Source organism: Danaus plexippus, chromosome 6 (genome assembly GCF_018135715.1).
Source record: "Danaus plexippus chromosome 6, MEX_DaPlex, whole genome shotgun sequence".
Classification (NCBI taxonomy): Eukaryota; Metazoa; Arthropoda; class Insecta; order Lepidoptera; family Nymphalidae; genus Danaus; species Danaus plexippus.
In genome coordinates this window covers 2,018,128-2,037,013 of record NC_083540.1, presented here as the reverse complement: position 1 = coordinate 2,037,013, position 18,886 = coordinate 2,018,128, and the positions used below count along the sequence as shown (strand labels likewise).

Genomic DNA, 18,886 nt, shown 5'->3' with positions numbered 1-18,886 from the left:
TTTAAAAATCTAGTTTGTTAAGAAGTAGGTCGTTAGAATTTCCGTCGTCAAAGTTGGCGGGATTCCAGATTAACAATTACTGTAAGTTGTCTTCCGAAATTAATGAGATCAGCGCATTCTAATAACGGAACATTTTTTTAAAGTATTTCTGTAAAACGAGGCGAGGCAGCTTTATATCGTTAAGGCGAAAACATATATTGTTATAAAAATATGTTTCAGCAGTTAGCACCAACGTTAACTCCTACATTGTGAAATAATGAAGAGAATATAATTTTATAAAATTATTTTACGTTTGAATGTAAAATCTGTACAAATGGTTCGTTAATTTGATGGAATTAAGATCAAATTTAACTTTAAATAAGAAAAATAAAGTTGGAATTATATCTTCCTTAAGGCTTTAATATTTTTTTTATATAAATAACACTTCATTATAAATGTAACAAAACTAAAAGAATATTTAATGAGAAAATGATTCACGTCGCTGAGAAATCCATTCCTAAAATAGACAGCGTTACATTTAAGCCGTTTATAATTTTAATGTAATCGATTATTATGTATGATATCAAATATTTATGCGCCTTTTTATTTGACGTAAAAGTCCATAATATATTACATGAATAAATTTATTACGAAATGTACAAATTATTGCTCAGACGAAATGGAGATTACAAAGTTTATGATCGCTGTGTTTAAAACAATATTTCAATAGAAAGTAAAACTATTTTTATTTAAAAGATTTCATAATTATATTCGGCGGTAAAGTCTTAAAAAGTCATTTTAATAACCTCAATTATCGTTACAGATAGAAAATATAAATAAGGCTGGAGTACACAAAAATCATTCAATACATTACTATAATAAAAACTATTAAGGTGCTGTTATAAACCGATGAGAATACAAAAAATCATGAGAATATTATCTTTTGAACCCACAGACTATAAACATGCAATGGCGAACAGCCCTACGATTGCTCAGGTTTAGTTTTATAACATCCAAAATAAAGCACAACTACATATTTTCAACGTAATTTCAAGGTATGATTACAAATCATGACACAAAAAAAAGATTCTAAGTATACTAAGTACCTAATATTAAAAACTATCAACAAAATATCTTTTTAATGTTTTTTTAAATTAAATACGAGTGTTTTGTAAATGACTAGATATGATTATGTAAATGAAGTACCCAATAAACAGAAATTAATTCATTTATTCGTAGAAAATGTTTTTCTATGATAATAGTAAGTAGTAGTTTATTTTTAAATGGCAAGGATTGTCAAATTGCAACAAATAATACACGTGTTATTTTCGTATTTATGTCAGCTACAAAATAAAATTATTCCGGTTTTTTAAGAAATAATTAATTTGAATGATGAAGGAGAAAAACAAAGACGATTGAAAATACATATTTTCGTTGCTTTAGTTAAATATTCGCTTAAATAAGTTAAAAAGGCAATTATGAAGGCAAAATGAACTCATTATTTAAGTTATTTGTTTGTAACATATTTTACACTTTCATTAGATAATTATAATAATAGTACACTGTTATTTTTTTTTATGATTTCTGGATCATGGCAATCTGTTTTCCTACAATAAGCCACTTCTTTGTTTGATTTCTCAGTCTATGTTTTCCTCATGAGCCATACTTGTGTGAAAGTTCTCTTCACACGACTCTCTTGTTGTCAATTGGTAAATCTTTTATGTAGGCTCGGTATGTCACTTCTTTTTAGCCGGCTATGCTGAAGAGCATCTTCTTCACCCAGAGCGCGTGCCAGTTTATTTACATGGACAGTCAGTTTCTCCTGGTATTTCAGGCTCTTTTAAGCTATTTCCTGCCGAACTGTTTTAAGGCCGAGGTCAAGATATATATATCTATTACTTATACAATGGGCGATGCCAAACATAGTTGTCAGTACTTTGGTCTGGAATCTCTCCAGGATATCTATATTACTGTTGCTGGCCGTTCCCCAAAGTTGTATTCCGTAAGTCCAGATTGGTTTTATGATAGTTTTGTACACTAGCATCTTGCTGTTAGGATTTAGTTGTCATTGACGTCCCAATAACCAGTTCAGAGACCGCAGTTTTCCATCAAGTTGTTTGCTCTTTGTCCAAATATACTTTTGCCACGTAAGTCTCCTGTCTAGATGCAGGCCCAAGTATTTTGCGTTATTATCTTGAGGGTTAACTTTGCAGTTTAGTTTCACCGGTGGTCATGTTCCTTTCCTAAGTGTAAATGTTACATGCTTCAGCCACATCTTAATATCATAGGTGATTTTGCAACTGTGATGATGCTATTTCCGGGTTGCTATGAGCCGACAGTACCGCCGTATCATCAGCGTACGTAGCAGTCGTGGTGTAGTCAGTTGTTGGGATATCTTCTATAAAGATGAGACATAGTACAGGGCCCAAGATACAGCCCTGAGGGACACCTGATTTTATTTCCTGTACTTCTGATAGATCCTCGCTGTACTTCACTTGGTGGCATCTTTTATCTAAGTAGAATTTAAATATTTGGAATAGACAATGCGGAAATAGCTTCTTTAGCTTGAACAGGAGTCCGTCATGCCATACCTTATCAAATGCTTGGCTGATGTCCAAAAAGACTGCAGAGCAATATAATTTGTTTTCAAGGCATCTGCTGATGGTATTGATTATACAGTGTACTTGTTCAACTGTCCCGTGTTTTTCCCGGAATCCAAATTGGTGGTTTGGTGGTACCGTACTTAGCTGTTCTTTCATTCTGCTAAGCAGTATTCTCTCAAACAGTTTGCCAATGACTGGTAGCAGGCTGATAGGTCTGTATGAAGTAGCTTCGTGTTGGGGTAGTATACTGTTATAACAATAAAATATTTAAATGACTTAGGAAAAATATCTGACTATCAAAGTATATATATATCGTTATCGCTTTACGTTATCATAAAATCCAAAAATAACAACTTTCTTGAAAAACCTACCAATTGATAAATAATTATGTATATCCTAGAACAGGCTCAATCAAATTTTCAACTCTCCAAAATAAGCTTTTTGTAATATGTATAACTTTTTGCCGTACAAAACCCAAATGACTGGTTCTATAGTAAATATAAAAGTATGCGTCGCCATATATATGGTGACTTAGAATAGTAAATTGCAGTACTATATATTATTACGTTGCTTACCAAAGATTTCAAGTAGGTATTCAGTTTTTTTTTTGTCAAATCTCTTTAAGTGAAATATATGTTTATTTGTTACTTATAAATTTATTAATTACATGGTTGGATATTTTCATTTGGAGTTGGTATAAAAAAAATTCTATAATAACTACAATTTTTTGAGGTACCCAAAATATTATTCTGTAAATAAGTTATATATTTATTGTTGAACGCGAAATCAAATGTTCAATGTCAACTTGACAGTTACAACTTATAGGTGACATTATCAAGATTTAAAAAATTGAAAATACTTAGCGTCGTGTATATAATCAGATTTTGTTTGTAATTAAAATATTCACTATTGACACTTTTCGTTTCTTTGTGTTAAAGTTTTTAATGAGTTATCTATCTTCGTTCAGTGTTTAAGTCAATCAATATTTCTGAACATTTAAAAAAAAGGGGATGATTTATTAATAAATAATTCCAAACGAGAATCATGGCTGGTCAAGGGCATCAGTTTCCTGGAAATTTCCAGGGTAATGCTGGAGCTATGAGGACAGGTTTCGGCGGAGGACCCATGGGCAACCAAATGCAGGCTATGCCCAATCAATTAACTGGTATGACGATACATTTTCATAGTATTAGGGTCCAGGCAATCCTGGTACTATAACTACTTTTGTATGTTTTTAAATTTGTATATTGTTTGTTTATTTTAAGGTTTATCCCTATAATTATAATGTACTTATTTTGTTAACACTGAAGAATTTTCAATTGTATGGAAGTTTAAATAATACTATCTCATTTCTAGGTGTGATGGGTGGGCCAATGGGTAATGCAGGTATGGTTGGTATGGGTAATCAGATGGTCCCGCCCTATGGAGCAGCAATGCCAGGACAGATGGGAAATATGAGTATGGGGAATCAAGTGAGTTGAGTGAAAGTGATGTGACGGATACTTATTAATTATACATATTGTGGGGATAATACAAATCTGTGTAACTAGCATTGGATAATTCCGCATCTGCACCATAAGAACATTGACAGATGAAATTTAAAACTTAATAAATTTTTTAATTTAATGATTTTAATGTCATTTTTTTATAATGAGTAATTATTTATAAGTTTAATTAAGAATTTTATTAAGTTCTAACTTTCCTCTGTAAATCTACTGCTAATATAAATATGCGGACTTATCCAATGCTAGTCACATGGACATGCACTAACCCCTACAATATATTATGAAAATATTTGCTCAATACTCATATGACTAGTTTGCGTTGTCTCACTATACATTTGTACGAATGAAGCAATTCCATTTTTTTCATTCACAAATCTGCATTAATGTTGTCATATGTGAAGATTTATGAATGAAAAAAATACTGATAAAGCTCTGTAAGTAGCATTACAAACTTGTTGTTAATGTAGTATTATAAAAGAATGAGAGAGTTAAAAATGCTTATAACATTAGTTAATAAAAGGGACGGTAAAATTAAAGTAAACATGTATTTATCTCATTTCTGTTCTAGGGTATGGGGGTTGGAGTAGGCACTGGGCCAGCAGGTCTTGGACCTCAAGCGGTACAACAAGCAGGTAGAGGTTCATATTCCGTTTATATATTCTTATATTATAAAACCTCAATGGTATTATTTGGTATGTTCTGTATTGTAAAAGATACACAAATCATTGCTACACAAGTATTGTCATAAAGTAGTATATATATATATATGTTGAATTTAATTTGAATTTGACTCCAAAAACCAAATGTCATAACAAACAAGTTCTAATATAAATATATAATATTTTAATTACATTTTAGATAATCTACTTTCATATTAGGCTACTTATAGTATTTATGAGTAAATTTTTTTTCCTTGTTTAATAAATGGTTTGATAGAGAAAGAAAATTGAGCCTTAAAGTTCATCTGAGACTATTGTGTAAGTACTTAAACATAAACATCAAATACTAGCTTTCGCCCGCGACTTCGTCTGCGTTAGTTTCAGAATTAGTAATGTATAGCTGACCTAGCGAACTCTATTCCTCCTTAAAGACAGTAGATAAGATTTTGGATTTGATCAACTTATTTTTTTTTCAATCAGAAGAAAAGTCATTTTCAGCCAAACCCATACAGCCGTTCTTGGGTTCTAAATAGTATTTTTAACACTACTTTCTTTTATATATAAAGATGTATTTGATTTTTGATTCAAGGTATGCAAGTAGCCGCCGTACAAGCTGCTGCACCTCCTCCTGCTCCGGTGAATCACCCTCCACAGAACAAAGAGTTCAATACAGCCTCCTTATGCAAGTATGTCAGCTTATTTGTCCTACTTAATCTTATAATTTTTAAATATTATATATCCATTTTATGTAAATATGTTACAGATTCGGTCAAGAAACTGTTCAAGATATAGTAAGCAGGACACAAGATGTGTTCCAAACTCTGAAAGCTATACAACCACCTAACGGAACACAACACGGTGAGAATGCTAGCAATGATAAGAAAGCAAAGATGCAGGAACAATTGAGGACGATTAGGCTTCTGTTCAAACGGCTGAGGCTCATATATGAAAAGTGTAACGAGACATGTCAGGTGAGAATGTTGTATAATTCAAATAACTACAGTTTTCCCAAAGAAATCCTATTAAAATGATGGTTGACTTTTTCTATGAATTGTATGTTGGTAAATTTGAGACGAAACCTCTCAGCATTCCATGGATTCACCGTGCAGGTGTCGGGTCCATTGCGTTGAAGGGAGAGGGGCTTCGACAGTGCCTGGGACTTGCGACCCAGGTGTAGGTTTAAGGAGCCCCTATCTAACGCGCGTTAAACGCTCACCTCTATCGTCCAAGCTCCTCTCTCTACCGCACCAAATTTGAAACGAACCTGCTAAGGCTGCCTTCGACGCAAGTTCCAAGAATGAACTGATGTTAGTTCTCGACAGATGTATGCCGAATGATTGCCGAATTGATACTTGTTTCTATTGGTGAAGCGATAATTAATAACAGCGACTGAGAGCATATCTTACCTTCAATTTAAGTATATGCGTATGTTATAGATGGCGCTGTTGATAAATTTATAATTACAATACATATAAAATTACAATACATATTATAAATTGTAGTCGTAACCATGTCCGATAGATGTCGCTTATACAAAATGTTTCGAAATATTTTTTTAAATTTAGAAACAATATATCTTCACAGATTATGTAATAAAATTTTAATGACATTGTTTAAATTATAATTCATGAAGAATAAATAAGATATTTTAAAAATATTATTATGTTCTCAGGGTATGGAGTACACACACATGGAGAGTTTAATACCACTGAAAGATGAAGCAGAAAATAAGGCTTTGGATGAGAGACGGAACACTGAGACTTATAGACAAGTGTTGGAAGAAAACAAGGAACTCACTGAGCAGGTAATTTATAATTATACCTTATCATTTAGGGTTGCCTCTCACATGAAAAACATACTAATTAATTTATTTATTGCTTATATTAATATCATAAACGATATTGCTAATTTTTAAACATTGGAATGGTTGTGTTCTTACTAATCGTTGCATTGTCTCACTGCTACCGAGCATTTTCAGCTTTCATAGATAAATCTTATGTTATTAAATGTGACCTCACGGTCATTCCGATTCCCCCATTAGGTCAGAGAAATGTAATAAGTAGCTTCACCAAAAGTAAAAGGGTATTGATTGACAAACGACAAACGCTCCGTGTTGTGTAAAGATAGAAACTTGTAGTAGACATACTGATAACAGATAACTTTATACTTAACAAGTAATTCACTATCATTATTGTAAAAAAAACGTATGTAATAAATTATTTGTATATATTTTTTTAAGTAATAACGAAATGTAAAAAATAAGACAAGTGCTGTATTTAGTTAATACTAATAGGTTCGTGCATATATGTTTTTGCTTTTCACTAAACTGTCCAATAATGATCGGTGTAATTAAGTTTAATGAATGTGATTTTCTCACGCAATCTTATACCGTTGTTTCCTTAGTTTGCTAATAAATAATAGCCAATTTGTTATCATTATTTTATTTTTTATATATAATCTATAGTCTTTTATTGAGTTTTAAATATATTTTGTGGCTATAGACTAGTGGTGCTAGAAAAGTTACCATATAACCATAATATAGATAGTATCTATTGATCATTCCTATTATGTTATTTGAAAATGAAAGCTATACTGCTGAAAGCCAAAGACTTAATTGATAGGAAAATGTTCCAAACTGCTATATTGGTTTTTATTTATAGTCACTATATCCATACCCTTCAAATTAATGTGCCAAGCGTCAAGAAACCAGTCCACAATAACTTCTACATCAAACAAGTTCTTAGTACCAATAAACTTATTGCACAGATAGTGTTAATTCATATAATGCTGTTTGTACTATCAAAAAATTAGATATGAAATTAATTATTTAATACAAAAAAGTACAAGCCATTTGTCATAAGAATTGTATCTCAAATATATAACATCCGCTTATGACTCAGTCTGTGGGTGATGACTGAATGGAACGACTAACGAGTGACTAATGAGTGAATGAAAATCATGCAATAAAATTATTCTTTTTTTTTTTTAGGTGGTATTAAAAAATAAGCAGCTGAGGGAAGTGATAACCAATCTTAGGACAATAATATGGGAGATAAATGTGATGTTGACGATGAGAAAGTCATAGTTTTTATTGGACACATAATTGTATTACCTTCTAGAAGAATAAATGTTCTCTGAGTGAGATTACCTCATCTGGAACAACGGATGCGGATAATTTGAGCGAGCACGGTGTTAAAAATAGCAATTCATACATGATCTATGACCGCTGGTACATATAATTTATATGCAATTTTGCAATTATCGATTGTTATAAATTTAACAGCAATCCAAGTGCAAAAACTTAATGAGGATTTAAATAAAGTTTCAAATAAATAAATAAATAAGTGATGTTGTTTTATTCGATGCATGAATCAGATTTGAGGCCGGTTTGAAAGATTATTTTGTTTTTTAATATTAAATGTGAATGAGTATTCAAATGACTGAGGAAGTTTGTAGGAAGAGTGAAACAAAAAATAAGTGTTTATTAATTTATTAACTAATATCAATAAAAAACAGACGAACGTGTTTTTTTTTTTTTTGTAAAATCGTGAGTATAGTTTACAAAAAAATAATAATAAAAAATAGTCATAATAAATAAACGTATGCTAATTGGCAAGCTTAGTTTTTAACTTCGAAAATCTTACGGGCGTAAAATGAATTACGTTATATACTATCTGCGTTCTGCGGGCCTGACGTTCTCGTATTTCTTTTTCTTTTCTAGAGCTTTCTTTTCGTGGCGGCGATCGTTGTAGGACGGTTTTTCTGGAATGTTCCCTTGTTCGGTTTCTATAGCTTCAGAAGCTTCTACTTGCTTACCAGCACTTCGTCCTGAGGGTAGGGCGTGGAATGCTTCCGCTAGCTCGGGATTGATCTCTTCCAAAGGAGTGTCCCCATTCCTAATATAAACCGGTACATAACCCGGCACTTCCGGTAAATACTGCCATCTAGGCCGTCCCTCTGAAATATACAAATATCCAGTTTAAATCAACCGCTAGCAGTAACGGCCGGCCATAAATAGTTTTCCTGCTATCGCCACCTCTATTTCGTGGTTTTACGGTAAAATATATTTAATTTTATTGCATCCATGTATTTACTGTTAATCAAATTAGCGTCCGTGACATTACGAGGCTATTAACCACACAAAGTTAAATGCCATGACTTTATTTTATACAAATATAAAAAAATTTAGGATTAGTTTGTAATTATTAAAGATTATATGAAGATAAAATATTTTTTTTAATATATTAAATTGTAAGTTGTATTGGTTTCTTGCTTTGCGTTTTCGGGTCAGTTTAGTCGCTAACCTTTTGCATTCTGACTGCAGTCTGTGTGTTTTATATAGTAGGTATAATTAACGAGAAGGTCGTCATGTGCATTTAGCAATGTTGATACCCCGGAGGTTAAAAGATGCTCACGCCTAGAGCCCGTGCGTCGTAAATTCACTAATAGTAATAGATATAGGAGGTCGCTTGTTTTGACCGCTTTCGTTCGGGTCATTCAACTTGCTAATATTTTTGGTAACGTCATCTATTGTCTTTTTCCCATTTGTATTAATAACTCTCTAATTATAAATATAGGTTAAATATAATAAGAAACAAAACCATTGCAATGAATACGTGTTAGTTTTATTATTCCAATAATATTATTTATGCGAATAACTACGAGGTTGCATAGATTTTTTTTTGCTCTTTTGTATTAAATATACTGTATGGATTTTAATGAAATTGTAAATAATTAAAATATTATCTATAAAGTATAGTTTTATAATTTAAAATTTATCTATTTAGTATAGTTTGCACTGAGACACGTTATAACAGTTGTATGTAGAATGAAGCGACGTGATATGTACGATGCTTGTCGTTGCCGGTTGGCCAAATTAGTCATTATCGTAAGAACATATAATTAATTTCTATCAGAACAAAAAAATCGAAGATAACCCGGACGAAGTGGCGGACAAAAACTAGTAAAGAATATTTTTAAGGTGACTTTATTACATCTCGTGATTATTTTTATCAACTATTGCATGTCGACTTACAGGTGGCCCAAGATAGATATAAAGTGAAATATCTTCGGTAGAGGTCGCCTAGGCTCAAATAAGGTTCTGTGTAGGACTTGTTTTCTGATTTATTACTCTGCGGTATTTGTTTGATATTAGTATAGTCTGTGTTAAATTTTAAACATTCATCTTAAATAAAATTGGTTGTATGTAAGCATAATCTATTCAGTACTGTTATATGTAGATAGATATGTTTCAAATCGGATTTGTCGTCTAAGGTCGTATTTCTATTATTTTTCCCATTTATATTATTGCTCATTGATAATTCAAGATTTAAAATACGAGTTTAATCGCTTGATTCGGGAAAAAGAAATCCGTGATATTTGTAAGTGTAAATAGTCTGTATCTCATTGAATGAGAAACGGGAAACACTTCGTATGTATGTATTCGTGATTATGCAAACTTAGACTAAGCATATTGAGCCAAGTAAAGTCGTTCGTACGCTGAATTACATAGACACATAAACATATAATATATATAAGTGAGCAGAGGAAGAAAGGAACATTTTTTTTTTTGGTTTCGCTACAATCCGTAGGCATATCAATTATTACTGATGATTTCGAAAATGAATTCGAAATTTTTACAACATATTGAGGTACTACTAAGAAATAATATTTTATAATAATCGTCATAAATAAAGGCTTATAAAGCAAACACTGTTTTCCTAAGTTCCAACCGTATAAAATATTTAGCTTATTGGAATGTATTCATTTAAATAATAAAAAAAAATCATCACAACTGACGTAAAATTTGACAGAACTTTTTTTTGTTTATGTCACTGAAAGAATTAGTTTCTGTGAATTTAAATTAATTGTCACTGTTTTGAAAAACAAGTTCGTTGTGACGTGCCTAAAGCGGGAATATGTGGACGGGGATATAAAATATAAAAAGCGAAAGTTTTTCTTAATTGTTACTTTTATTCCCAGTGTAATTTAAAGCACGTCGTAAATCATCAAGAAGTAATTGTAAAAAGAACTCTCTTTGTCTTGTCGTTGCCTGAGAAAAATTATTAACACTCGCATTTTCAGATTTTACAACAGCTTTAAGCAAATCAATCACGGAACTTGAAACGTCAGTGCAATGACCCAAGTACTGGAATCGAGATGATCATTTGGAGTTTCTCATATCTCATAAGATTTTCAACATAGGCTTCATTTGTTATAAAAATCAGGCAAACGATAATAATTCTTCAGTTAAGCTATTATAGACTATTTTGCTGTGCTTGTATTTTATGATTGTGTTCAAGCAAAAGTTGTATGCGACTTTCATCTAACGGTCGTGAATAGCGAGGTTGTTTTTGCTTGTCGAAATGTTAACTGTACCGCATTATTGCACTTGTACACATGATAACGAATTAATTTGATCTCCAGATGGATACAATAAGGCACATATTCGCATGGAAATGATTGAAAGGCAATCTTGCTCTCCCAGCATCTTTCACCAATTGCCTCTTTGACCGAGATTTTCAATGAGTTATAAAGTGTATCATTGGACTATGGTCTAGTATTTATATCTAGTTTAAAGTTTGTAAACATTAACACCGTTATTGCTCTGCGATAGATTAGTTCGATAGAAGAAAATGTAACTTATAATCTATGTATTTCTTAAAACTAGGTCAGTGAGGTGATGTGCAGCGATTATCGTGTTTTCTTAACCACCAATAAATATGTCTTAGTCAAAATAAACATCTCGATGCATCGAGTCTGTACTTCATAAGCAAAAACAGCATTCTTGTCATTATGTGTCATCTAGTGTAATTTGAAATGGCAAAACTGCATAACGTCAATGAGGAAGTTTAGGCAATTTTGATAGGATTTCCAAAAATAATAGTATAAGATAACTTGAGAGATACAGGAAAAATGACGACTAGAAATAACGAACCACGCCCGTAGATTTTGTTGAAATACCCACTTTCTATAAAACATATTATCCAATACTTCATAAGTTTATTTTAATATACTCGACTAATCCTTATAAGGGGAAACGTATAAGAGTATGACTCCTTATACTAAATTTTTCCGCTGTCTTGCTATAACATTCCTATTTATGCCTGTTTTAGTAACTCGAGTTACTTATTTTTGTGGCAATCACATATTTATATATAATACCTAATAACCTTTTGCTTTAAAGTTCCAGACGTCTTGCTTAAAAGCTTTTTTGCCTTTCTCAGAATAACGATGATATCACTATGGGCTGAGGTAGGATGCGTGAGATTACGGAGGTATTATTAGCAAAAAATATACCATAGCCTTAAAAGTAACCTTGAAATATTTAGATATTGAAATCCTCTTCATTAAAAACTCTTTAGAGAAATTTCATAAACGCTTCATCATCTGCGGCCTCAACTTTGATTATTCTGATTGAGCCTCACAACTCCCGGTGGTAGAATAAATGTCCTTGCTTCGGACAATCGGTCTCGGTTTACAAATCGGCCATTGTTAATATCAAGAGACGTAATTGACTTCAAAATATGTGTAAAAAGTAGAAAAAAAAATGAGCTCACGATCACGGATGGATTAATCACGATTACGCAGATTCAGTCGTGACTCTGTTAAATATATTATGTATGTATTGTTATTTACTATATAATATATTTTAATTGTACCTCTGCATTATGTAAATTGTTAATTATATTGGACACGCTTGTTAATATAACCATAGGAATAATTGTTTTGTTCGCGGCTCGTTGGAGTTAGCAAGTGATTCTCTTCTTTGTTTTATTTGAATACACTGTTCGAGCTAAAGTATGGCGCTTAAAGGGCTCTTTATCTATTTCTTTCACATAATAACAATTTCCGTTCTGCACTCTTAGTGATCCAAGTCCGATATATGTTTTTTTATGAAAATTATACCTTTAGAACTTAGGACCGATTAAGATATATATTTTTTGTTCATAGCAACTTAAAGGGGGAATAAAATGAAAATTAGATTTATAGAGTTATAAAATTACATTGCACTCACTGTTCATTATTTTTACTCGACTGCGGGGATTCAAGACATGTTAGTTTTGTTTTGTTTTCATTTGTATATACGTTTTATGTGTGTGTGGAAATGAACGAACTAATTATTATGCTCTCAAATGATAATTGTATTTTATATCGTCGGAGTAGGTACTTTTATAACGTTTATTATTTCTTATCTTCTTTATTGACGCTAAGTAGTTTAAGCTTTTAATGAATAAAACAAAAACAGAATTTTATATTATAATGTGTTAGGAAGTATAGTAAGTACACATTAATTTACAACCAGTTGCTTCCAATGCAGTGAAAAGACAAAAAATACGTTAAATTATATTTATATATAAAAATGCTTTTTATGCTCAGCGAACTTATTATTTTTATACTATTCATTTACATTGCTTAGGCTTTATCACTGGTGTATAGCCACAGTCCCTTATGGTTGCCGTTTAACGAAAGTAAAGTATTAAATCATTTTATACTTAAAGCCTACCTTGCAAACGAACCTACTTGAATAGTTTCATTAATGTGGAAAATATCAAAAAAGTGTGAAAACGTGTTTAATAAATAAAAAAAGTAATTCTTAAAGGACGGCGGAGCAATTATGTGGAATTCAGGCGAATATATCTCAACTGGTTGTAACGAAATTACCGTTGAAGGAACGGGTCGAAAGCCTTAAAAACTTTTAAATGATTAAATATTTAGAACTCTTATAAATACTTATTTATTTTTAATGAAAGAAAGGACTATATTTTTTAAGTAATTTTTTTTTTGTACACTAATATATATGAAAAAAAAAAATATATATATAAATTTGATATACAATTTAATTGGAATAAAAGTAATTGGATATTAGTAACTTGCTTATTATAATTGAAATATTAATTTTGTAACTCACCTATGACAACCAGACATAAACACAAAAAGATTATTATTTTATACATTGCGAATATAGTAGGGAACAGTCGCGGTCGGCGGTTATCTGGCGAGTGATGCGCCGGCGCACGAAACCGGATAAAAATACTAACTGTACGATGCAACTTTCCTCTCGCGAATTAGATAATTTTGTCTATAGTTTGACACACATATTTATCGATATACTATAATATCGGCTGTATGTCATAAACCATAGCCTCCACAAGAAGTTTATTAAAAAAAAACATAGACAAGACAATGTCTGTGACATCATAGATAATTTACATCTAACATGGTACGGTATTTTTATTCTCAGTTCTCATTAATTCTGGCGGCAAATTTAAATTCGCCTTGTCTCGTTACGGAAAAGATAATATTCTCAATAGAAATCGTGGTTGGACATATTTCATTCTAATGATAACCTAGTTAGATCAGACAAAAAGGTATCTTATCTTTGTCATTAAATCCAACGACGGCTTCATGGATACCGGTTTCAGGGTTTAGCACAAGAAAACAATCGCACTTTGTTAAATACTTGATTTGATATTTCGGATAAATATCATTAACGAATTTTTCTTGCTGAAATGTCTAATACAAATTTTCATTACAATAGCTTCAGAGATTGCGAAAGTAACAAGTACATACAAACTTTCGCCTTTATTATTAGAAATAGGTGCTAATTTCAATAAGTAAGCGAATAAAACTCATTAACTTTCGTTATGTGATCGTTCATTGCTCCAGATATTGTTGTAGAGCAGTCACTGAAAGCTGAGCAAGAGCTTTCTATTGGTATAAATTAAACCATGCATGTTGAAGAGAGATGAATCATTTCTAATTGAATCGTATCTGCATCACAAGGTTCACTAATCTCTTAAATCCCTTAGCGAGTTTATCAATCTATAAATCTAATCTAATTACGATAACCACATAAAAACCACAGTGTAATAAAACTTTTAAATATACCAACTATCGAGCTTCGTTAGCCAATAATTTTCTATAAATACTTTTTAATCGATGACTCCGATGTTTTTTTAGAGGCAATTTAATAGGCTGCAGTGGCATGCATCATTAAGCTTGGAGTAGTATGCGGTCATCGCTCGGACAGCGGTCGACGCACCTGAAACCGACCTTGTCTAATGTAAAGCTGTTTATAGTTAAATACATACCACCTTAAAAACAAATATATTAAAAATAATATATTGTTAGACGTAAATTGCAAGTATAAACGGCTATCTGCTATGAGAACACTACACAAGTTATTCAAATTAGACTCTTAGTTTTAGATGTGAAAAGCAAATAAGACTTCGAAATATCGTCTGTCAAGTTTAAAAAAAAGGTTCTAAGGCAGCTTTTATCATAGTACCCCAATAGATTCTTACAAATATCTTCAGATATAGATGTCATGTTTGTCTGTATGTATTTTATTTTATAATAGTTAATAAACAGTCTCGAATTCGTGTTTCCAGTTGATATATTTTGAACCTCTTCCGCAAAAGAGGGGTGTTATAAATTGTCATCCATAGCTCTCAAAGGGATTGACCGATTTCGGTGTTTTTTTTTCATTTGGACGCCATTAAGGCCGCCATCATGACGTAAACCTTCATTATAAATAAAAAGTAATTCTTACCAAATAAAAGTAAAGATGTAATTTTTCACTGTCAATTTGCTTCGTTTTACTTTTCTTTGACTCTTTCATTTAAACTTTACATAAAATTACATTATTTACCATTGGGACTTGCTTTAAAAACATAAAAATACATAATTGCATTTTTTTTAATTTTCTATTAACACGTTGTGAACAACTGGGAATCAAGAAGTATAATGTTAGTCTTTAAATGTAAACAAAATTCTTAAAAGTATTTACCTATAAGTAAGTACCTGCTATAGTTTTGCTAGATTCTTTGAATTTAAACTTTAAAATTCTGTTTACGTTATTTCATAGATTTCATAGATAGTATTGAGGTATCCTGTTTTAATTTTAATACTCTTAATCTAACATACAAAATATATACTGTACTAGAGCAAAGCTTCTGGTGAAACTAGTGTGGAATTGTTATGCTGTAATTTGCTAGGTTCCTGCTGTCAAATAATAGCAAAGTGCAAGATACGCGGAGATCCTATTTTGATAATTATATTTTAAACACGAATGAGTCACTTAAAGTACAAAAAAGAAATGAACAAAAATGAATAGTTATTTATTTTGTTTAAAGTTTAACAGACATTATTTATTCTATATATTTGTAAAGAAGTCCTTCTTATTTCTTTATTATTTAACTATCAACTTAAAACAGAATAACTCTTCTTTTTGTGAATGGAAATAATTATAAAATATTCTTTATTGTACACCCTTAAAATAACAACTGTTATTATATAATATATATTACTAAAGAAATTTGAATTGGCTCTATCCGTCAATATGATAGTGTCATCCAATGGTATATATTATATAATATATCACATTTAGGTAATTAGTATAGTACGTTATATAATATTGATTAAAGATTTTTATAAACCGTAAAAACGGAGTTTGGAACGTCTGTAACAGATGAGGGCACTTTATACTTGTAAAGATCTTACCATTCCTCGATGACACCTGGTGTAGAAAGACTATGGTCTGCTAGAAGAAGCTTCACCAACACTGTTATGGTTCTCAATAGTTTGATGGGGACCCTCATATTATAATTTTGTTTTAAATTACATAATCTATTGGACACTAACTACACTACACTAACTGTGTGCTTCTAGGTATAAGTGATAGATATTTCATGATAAAACTAAAGTTAATTATTCACGAAAGTGCAAAAAAATGAATGTTCTGATTTCCTAACAGAATGTGTATAGCGTCTTTAAGAATTTGTTATATCTTAATAAGACTTAAAGCATACAAATTAAAAACTATTCATAGCTAATTTTAGATTAGAAGCTTTGTCTTAGCTTTTTTTAATTTCGATTTGAGTCACGATAAAGAACCCGTACATACATATATATTTTTACGCGTTTGTCAGCAAACAAAAGGTGAAGGATAACTTGTTAAAAATGTTATGAACATTAACACAACAATCTGTAGTGTTTGCTGTCGGTTAGCCGTCTAATGGTTGGATGTTTTTGTAAAACTTTATCTCATCTTATATTCTAACGTCGGCCGCCTTCATATGTTTTTACTATTAAATATTGGAAAAATTCTCAGGATTTTTATTTTGGGATACGTCGTTTCTTGAAAATAAAATGACTTCATGAGGATTAGCCTCAGGTAGACCGTGGATTTAGAATCGGGTCACCAAGAGATCAGAGTGTTATGTATATTTATAAATTAGACAACAGTTTTATTTTGTATATTATCTATATATAAAACATAAACATATGCAAAGCAAAAATGTTTAGAAGTTATAAATATACACGCAGTTATTTAATTTATTAATTTATCTCTTTGGGGACCAATGTGAAATTTATTTATTTTTTTGTCTCTCTTTTTGTTCTATCTAATCTTTAGACTGGATTAATTTATTTTGAAGAGACTTACTCGAAGGTGTTTAATATCTTAAGAAGTTACAGGGGCTACTTTTTAACCGACTTTAAAAAAAGGGGACGATCGCAATAAAACTATATTTGTTCGTTCTTAATTTTTGCAACAATTTTCAATAGAAAGACCGATGTCCGGAGGTTGTAACTTTGTAACTAATTGACGATTTGATGAAGGGTTCCTCAGCAAATCGAATGAAAACTCGTAAGGATAAGGACGCGTATCTCAAAGGAGATTTATCGTGCGGTCAAAGATAGTACGTAATAGTTTTAAAGTGAACCGATTGCTTAACTTGCACTAATTGCAAACCTGATTCGGGTAAATTTATTGCTTTCATCGTAAAAAGGAATAATACTTCAAGACAAAATTAAAAGAAATCGTAGCTGAGGAAGTAAAAGAGTTTTTTAGGACAACATCAAAACTTATTTAAAAAAAATTCTCGTTTTTGTGTAATTTTAAGAATTTGAATTATTAACTGTCCTATAAAATCTATTACATTTTTTTTATTATTCCGATATATTTGGCGAATTTCAAACCTTTCCTCACTTAAAGAGGCCCAGTAGGAACATTATAAACTATAACTTAAATACAAAGAAACATCTGAAGTGTGAAGAACTTTCTGTATTTCTAATATTGGATTTTTATGAGAAAATTAAAGACAACATGTTTCACGTTTTAAGACTTTATTTTAGACCAATCTATCTGTTTGATTCATTTGTTACCATATTTTAAATAGTTTTATAAATTAATAACATTATTTCTAAACCGAGCGTGCGACACATGACGTATAGAACATTTCAGATAAACATAAATATTCTTATACAGCCTGATGTTGCAGACTTAGGTTAATTATAAGGTTTCTGTGTAGGAATCTACGAAATCCATTCTACCATTGTAAAATATAACTACAATATTTAGTTCATAGTACATGATAATGACCTCTAAAATTGTAAACATACAAGTCTTTTTAGTTTGGGAATAAAATTACGAAACAACGCCAAAAAAGTTTTGATATTTTGACTTTCTGAATCAAGATGCAGTCGAACTCAAACCAAAACTTATTTACACAATAGCATTTTTTTTATAAGCCTATATTTATTGATAATTTGGTATATATTACGAATTGAAGCAATTATATAATTTATTGTTATTCAATCAATCTTTAGTTTGATCTGTTGTTTTGGTAAACGTTGCATCGTCTACATACGTACTAACAGAAATATTTTACAAATGACGCAGCTTCCGGAAGTTAAAGTCACTAACGCCACAGATTATGTCTATGGAGGATCCCGATAAAACGTTTGACACTATAAAACTAAAAAAATAAAAATGTTTACCGAAATAACTCATATTAACATTTTGTTATTGACGATAAATCATTTTCGTTACCGACGATAAATCTACGTAAGGATTAGTTTTACCTTCATCTTATGGCAGGCCATCAATTAAAAACAATATCGGAAATCAAAAACATTATTAAAAAACATCAAATAATATCGTTTTAAAAAAAGAATAATGGAATTCTTAATGTTTTAAGGAGGTGTTAGCATTTTGTTATAATTATGATATAGGTATCGAGTAACATTGATGATATAAATGTTCAACTATGACACGTGCTAATTGTCATTGTGTCCGTCCTGCCAGTTAGTGGGATTTCACATCTATTGACCATAGAATTGATATATCTGTATT

The 18,886-nt window shown here is 31.0% G+C and overlaps 2 protein-coding genes across 3 annotated transcripts; one reads left to right on the top strand and one right to left on the bottom strand.

Moving 5' to 3' along the window:
* Nucleotides 1-3,434: 3,434 nt before the first annotated feature.
* Nucleotides 3,435-8,092, top strand: LOC116779023 (mediator of RNA polymerase II transcription subunit 30). Of its 2 annotated transcripts, none has more exons than XM_032673162.2 (7): nucleotides 3,435-3,747; nucleotides 3,939-4,054; nucleotides 4,656-4,725; nucleotides 5,336-5,432; nucleotides 5,510-5,717; nucleotides 6,419-6,550; nucleotides 7,736-8,092. In XM_032673162.2, the coding sequence occupies exons 1-7, from the start codon at nucleotides 3,627-3,629 to the stop codon at nucleotides 7,829-7,831; spliced, it is 840 nt and encodes a 279-aa protein (XP_032529053.1). In that variant the 5' UTR covers nucleotides 3,435-3,626; the 3' UTR covers nucleotides 7,832-8,092. The 2 variants fall into 2 exon arrangements, with proteins under 2 accessions (XP_032529053.1, XP_032529054.1); XM_032673163.2 differs by having other exon boundaries at nucleotides 3,436-3,747; nucleotides 4,656-4,719.
* A 128-nt stretch (nucleotides 8,093-8,220) lies between these two features.
* Nucleotides 8,221-13,817, bottom strand: LOC116779024 (uncharacterized). The gene is made up of 2 exons (XM_032673164.2): nucleotides 13,658-13,817; nucleotides 8,221-8,703 (listed from the first exon to the last, which is right to left on the bottom strand). Exons 1-2 carry the CDS (start codon nucleotides 13,701-13,703, stop codon nucleotides 8,417-8,419), a joined length of 333 nt encoding a protein of 110 aa, XP_032529055.1. The 5' UTR covers nucleotides 13,704-13,817; the 3' UTR covers nucleotides 8,221-8,416.
* Between the last annotated feature and the right edge of the window lie 5,069 nt (nucleotides 13,818-18,886).

Excerpts from the sequence above, each read along its gene's own strand:
- LOC116779023 (XM_032673162.2), top strand. The coding sequence starts at position 3,627 with ATGGCTGGTCAAGGGCATCAGTTTCCTGGAAATTTCCAGGGTAATGCT. Across the intron at positions 4,055-4,655 it reads ATATGAGTATGGGGAATCAA|GGTATGGGGGTTGGAGTAGG; the intron begins GTGAGTTGAGTG and ends TTTCTGTTCTAG. Across the intron at positions 5,718-6,418 it reads AGTGTAACGAGACATGTCAG|GGTATGGAGTACACACACAT; the intron begins GTGAGAATGTTG and ends TTATGTTCTCAG.
- LOC116779024 (XM_032673164.2), bottom strand. The coding sequence starts at position 13,703 with ATGTATAAAATAATAATCTTTTTGTGTTTATGTCTGGTTGTCATAG. Across the intron at positions 8,704-13,657 it reads TTTATGTCTGGTTGTCATAG|AGGGACGGCCTAGATGGCAG; the intron begins GTGAGTTACAAA and ends TGTATATTTCAG.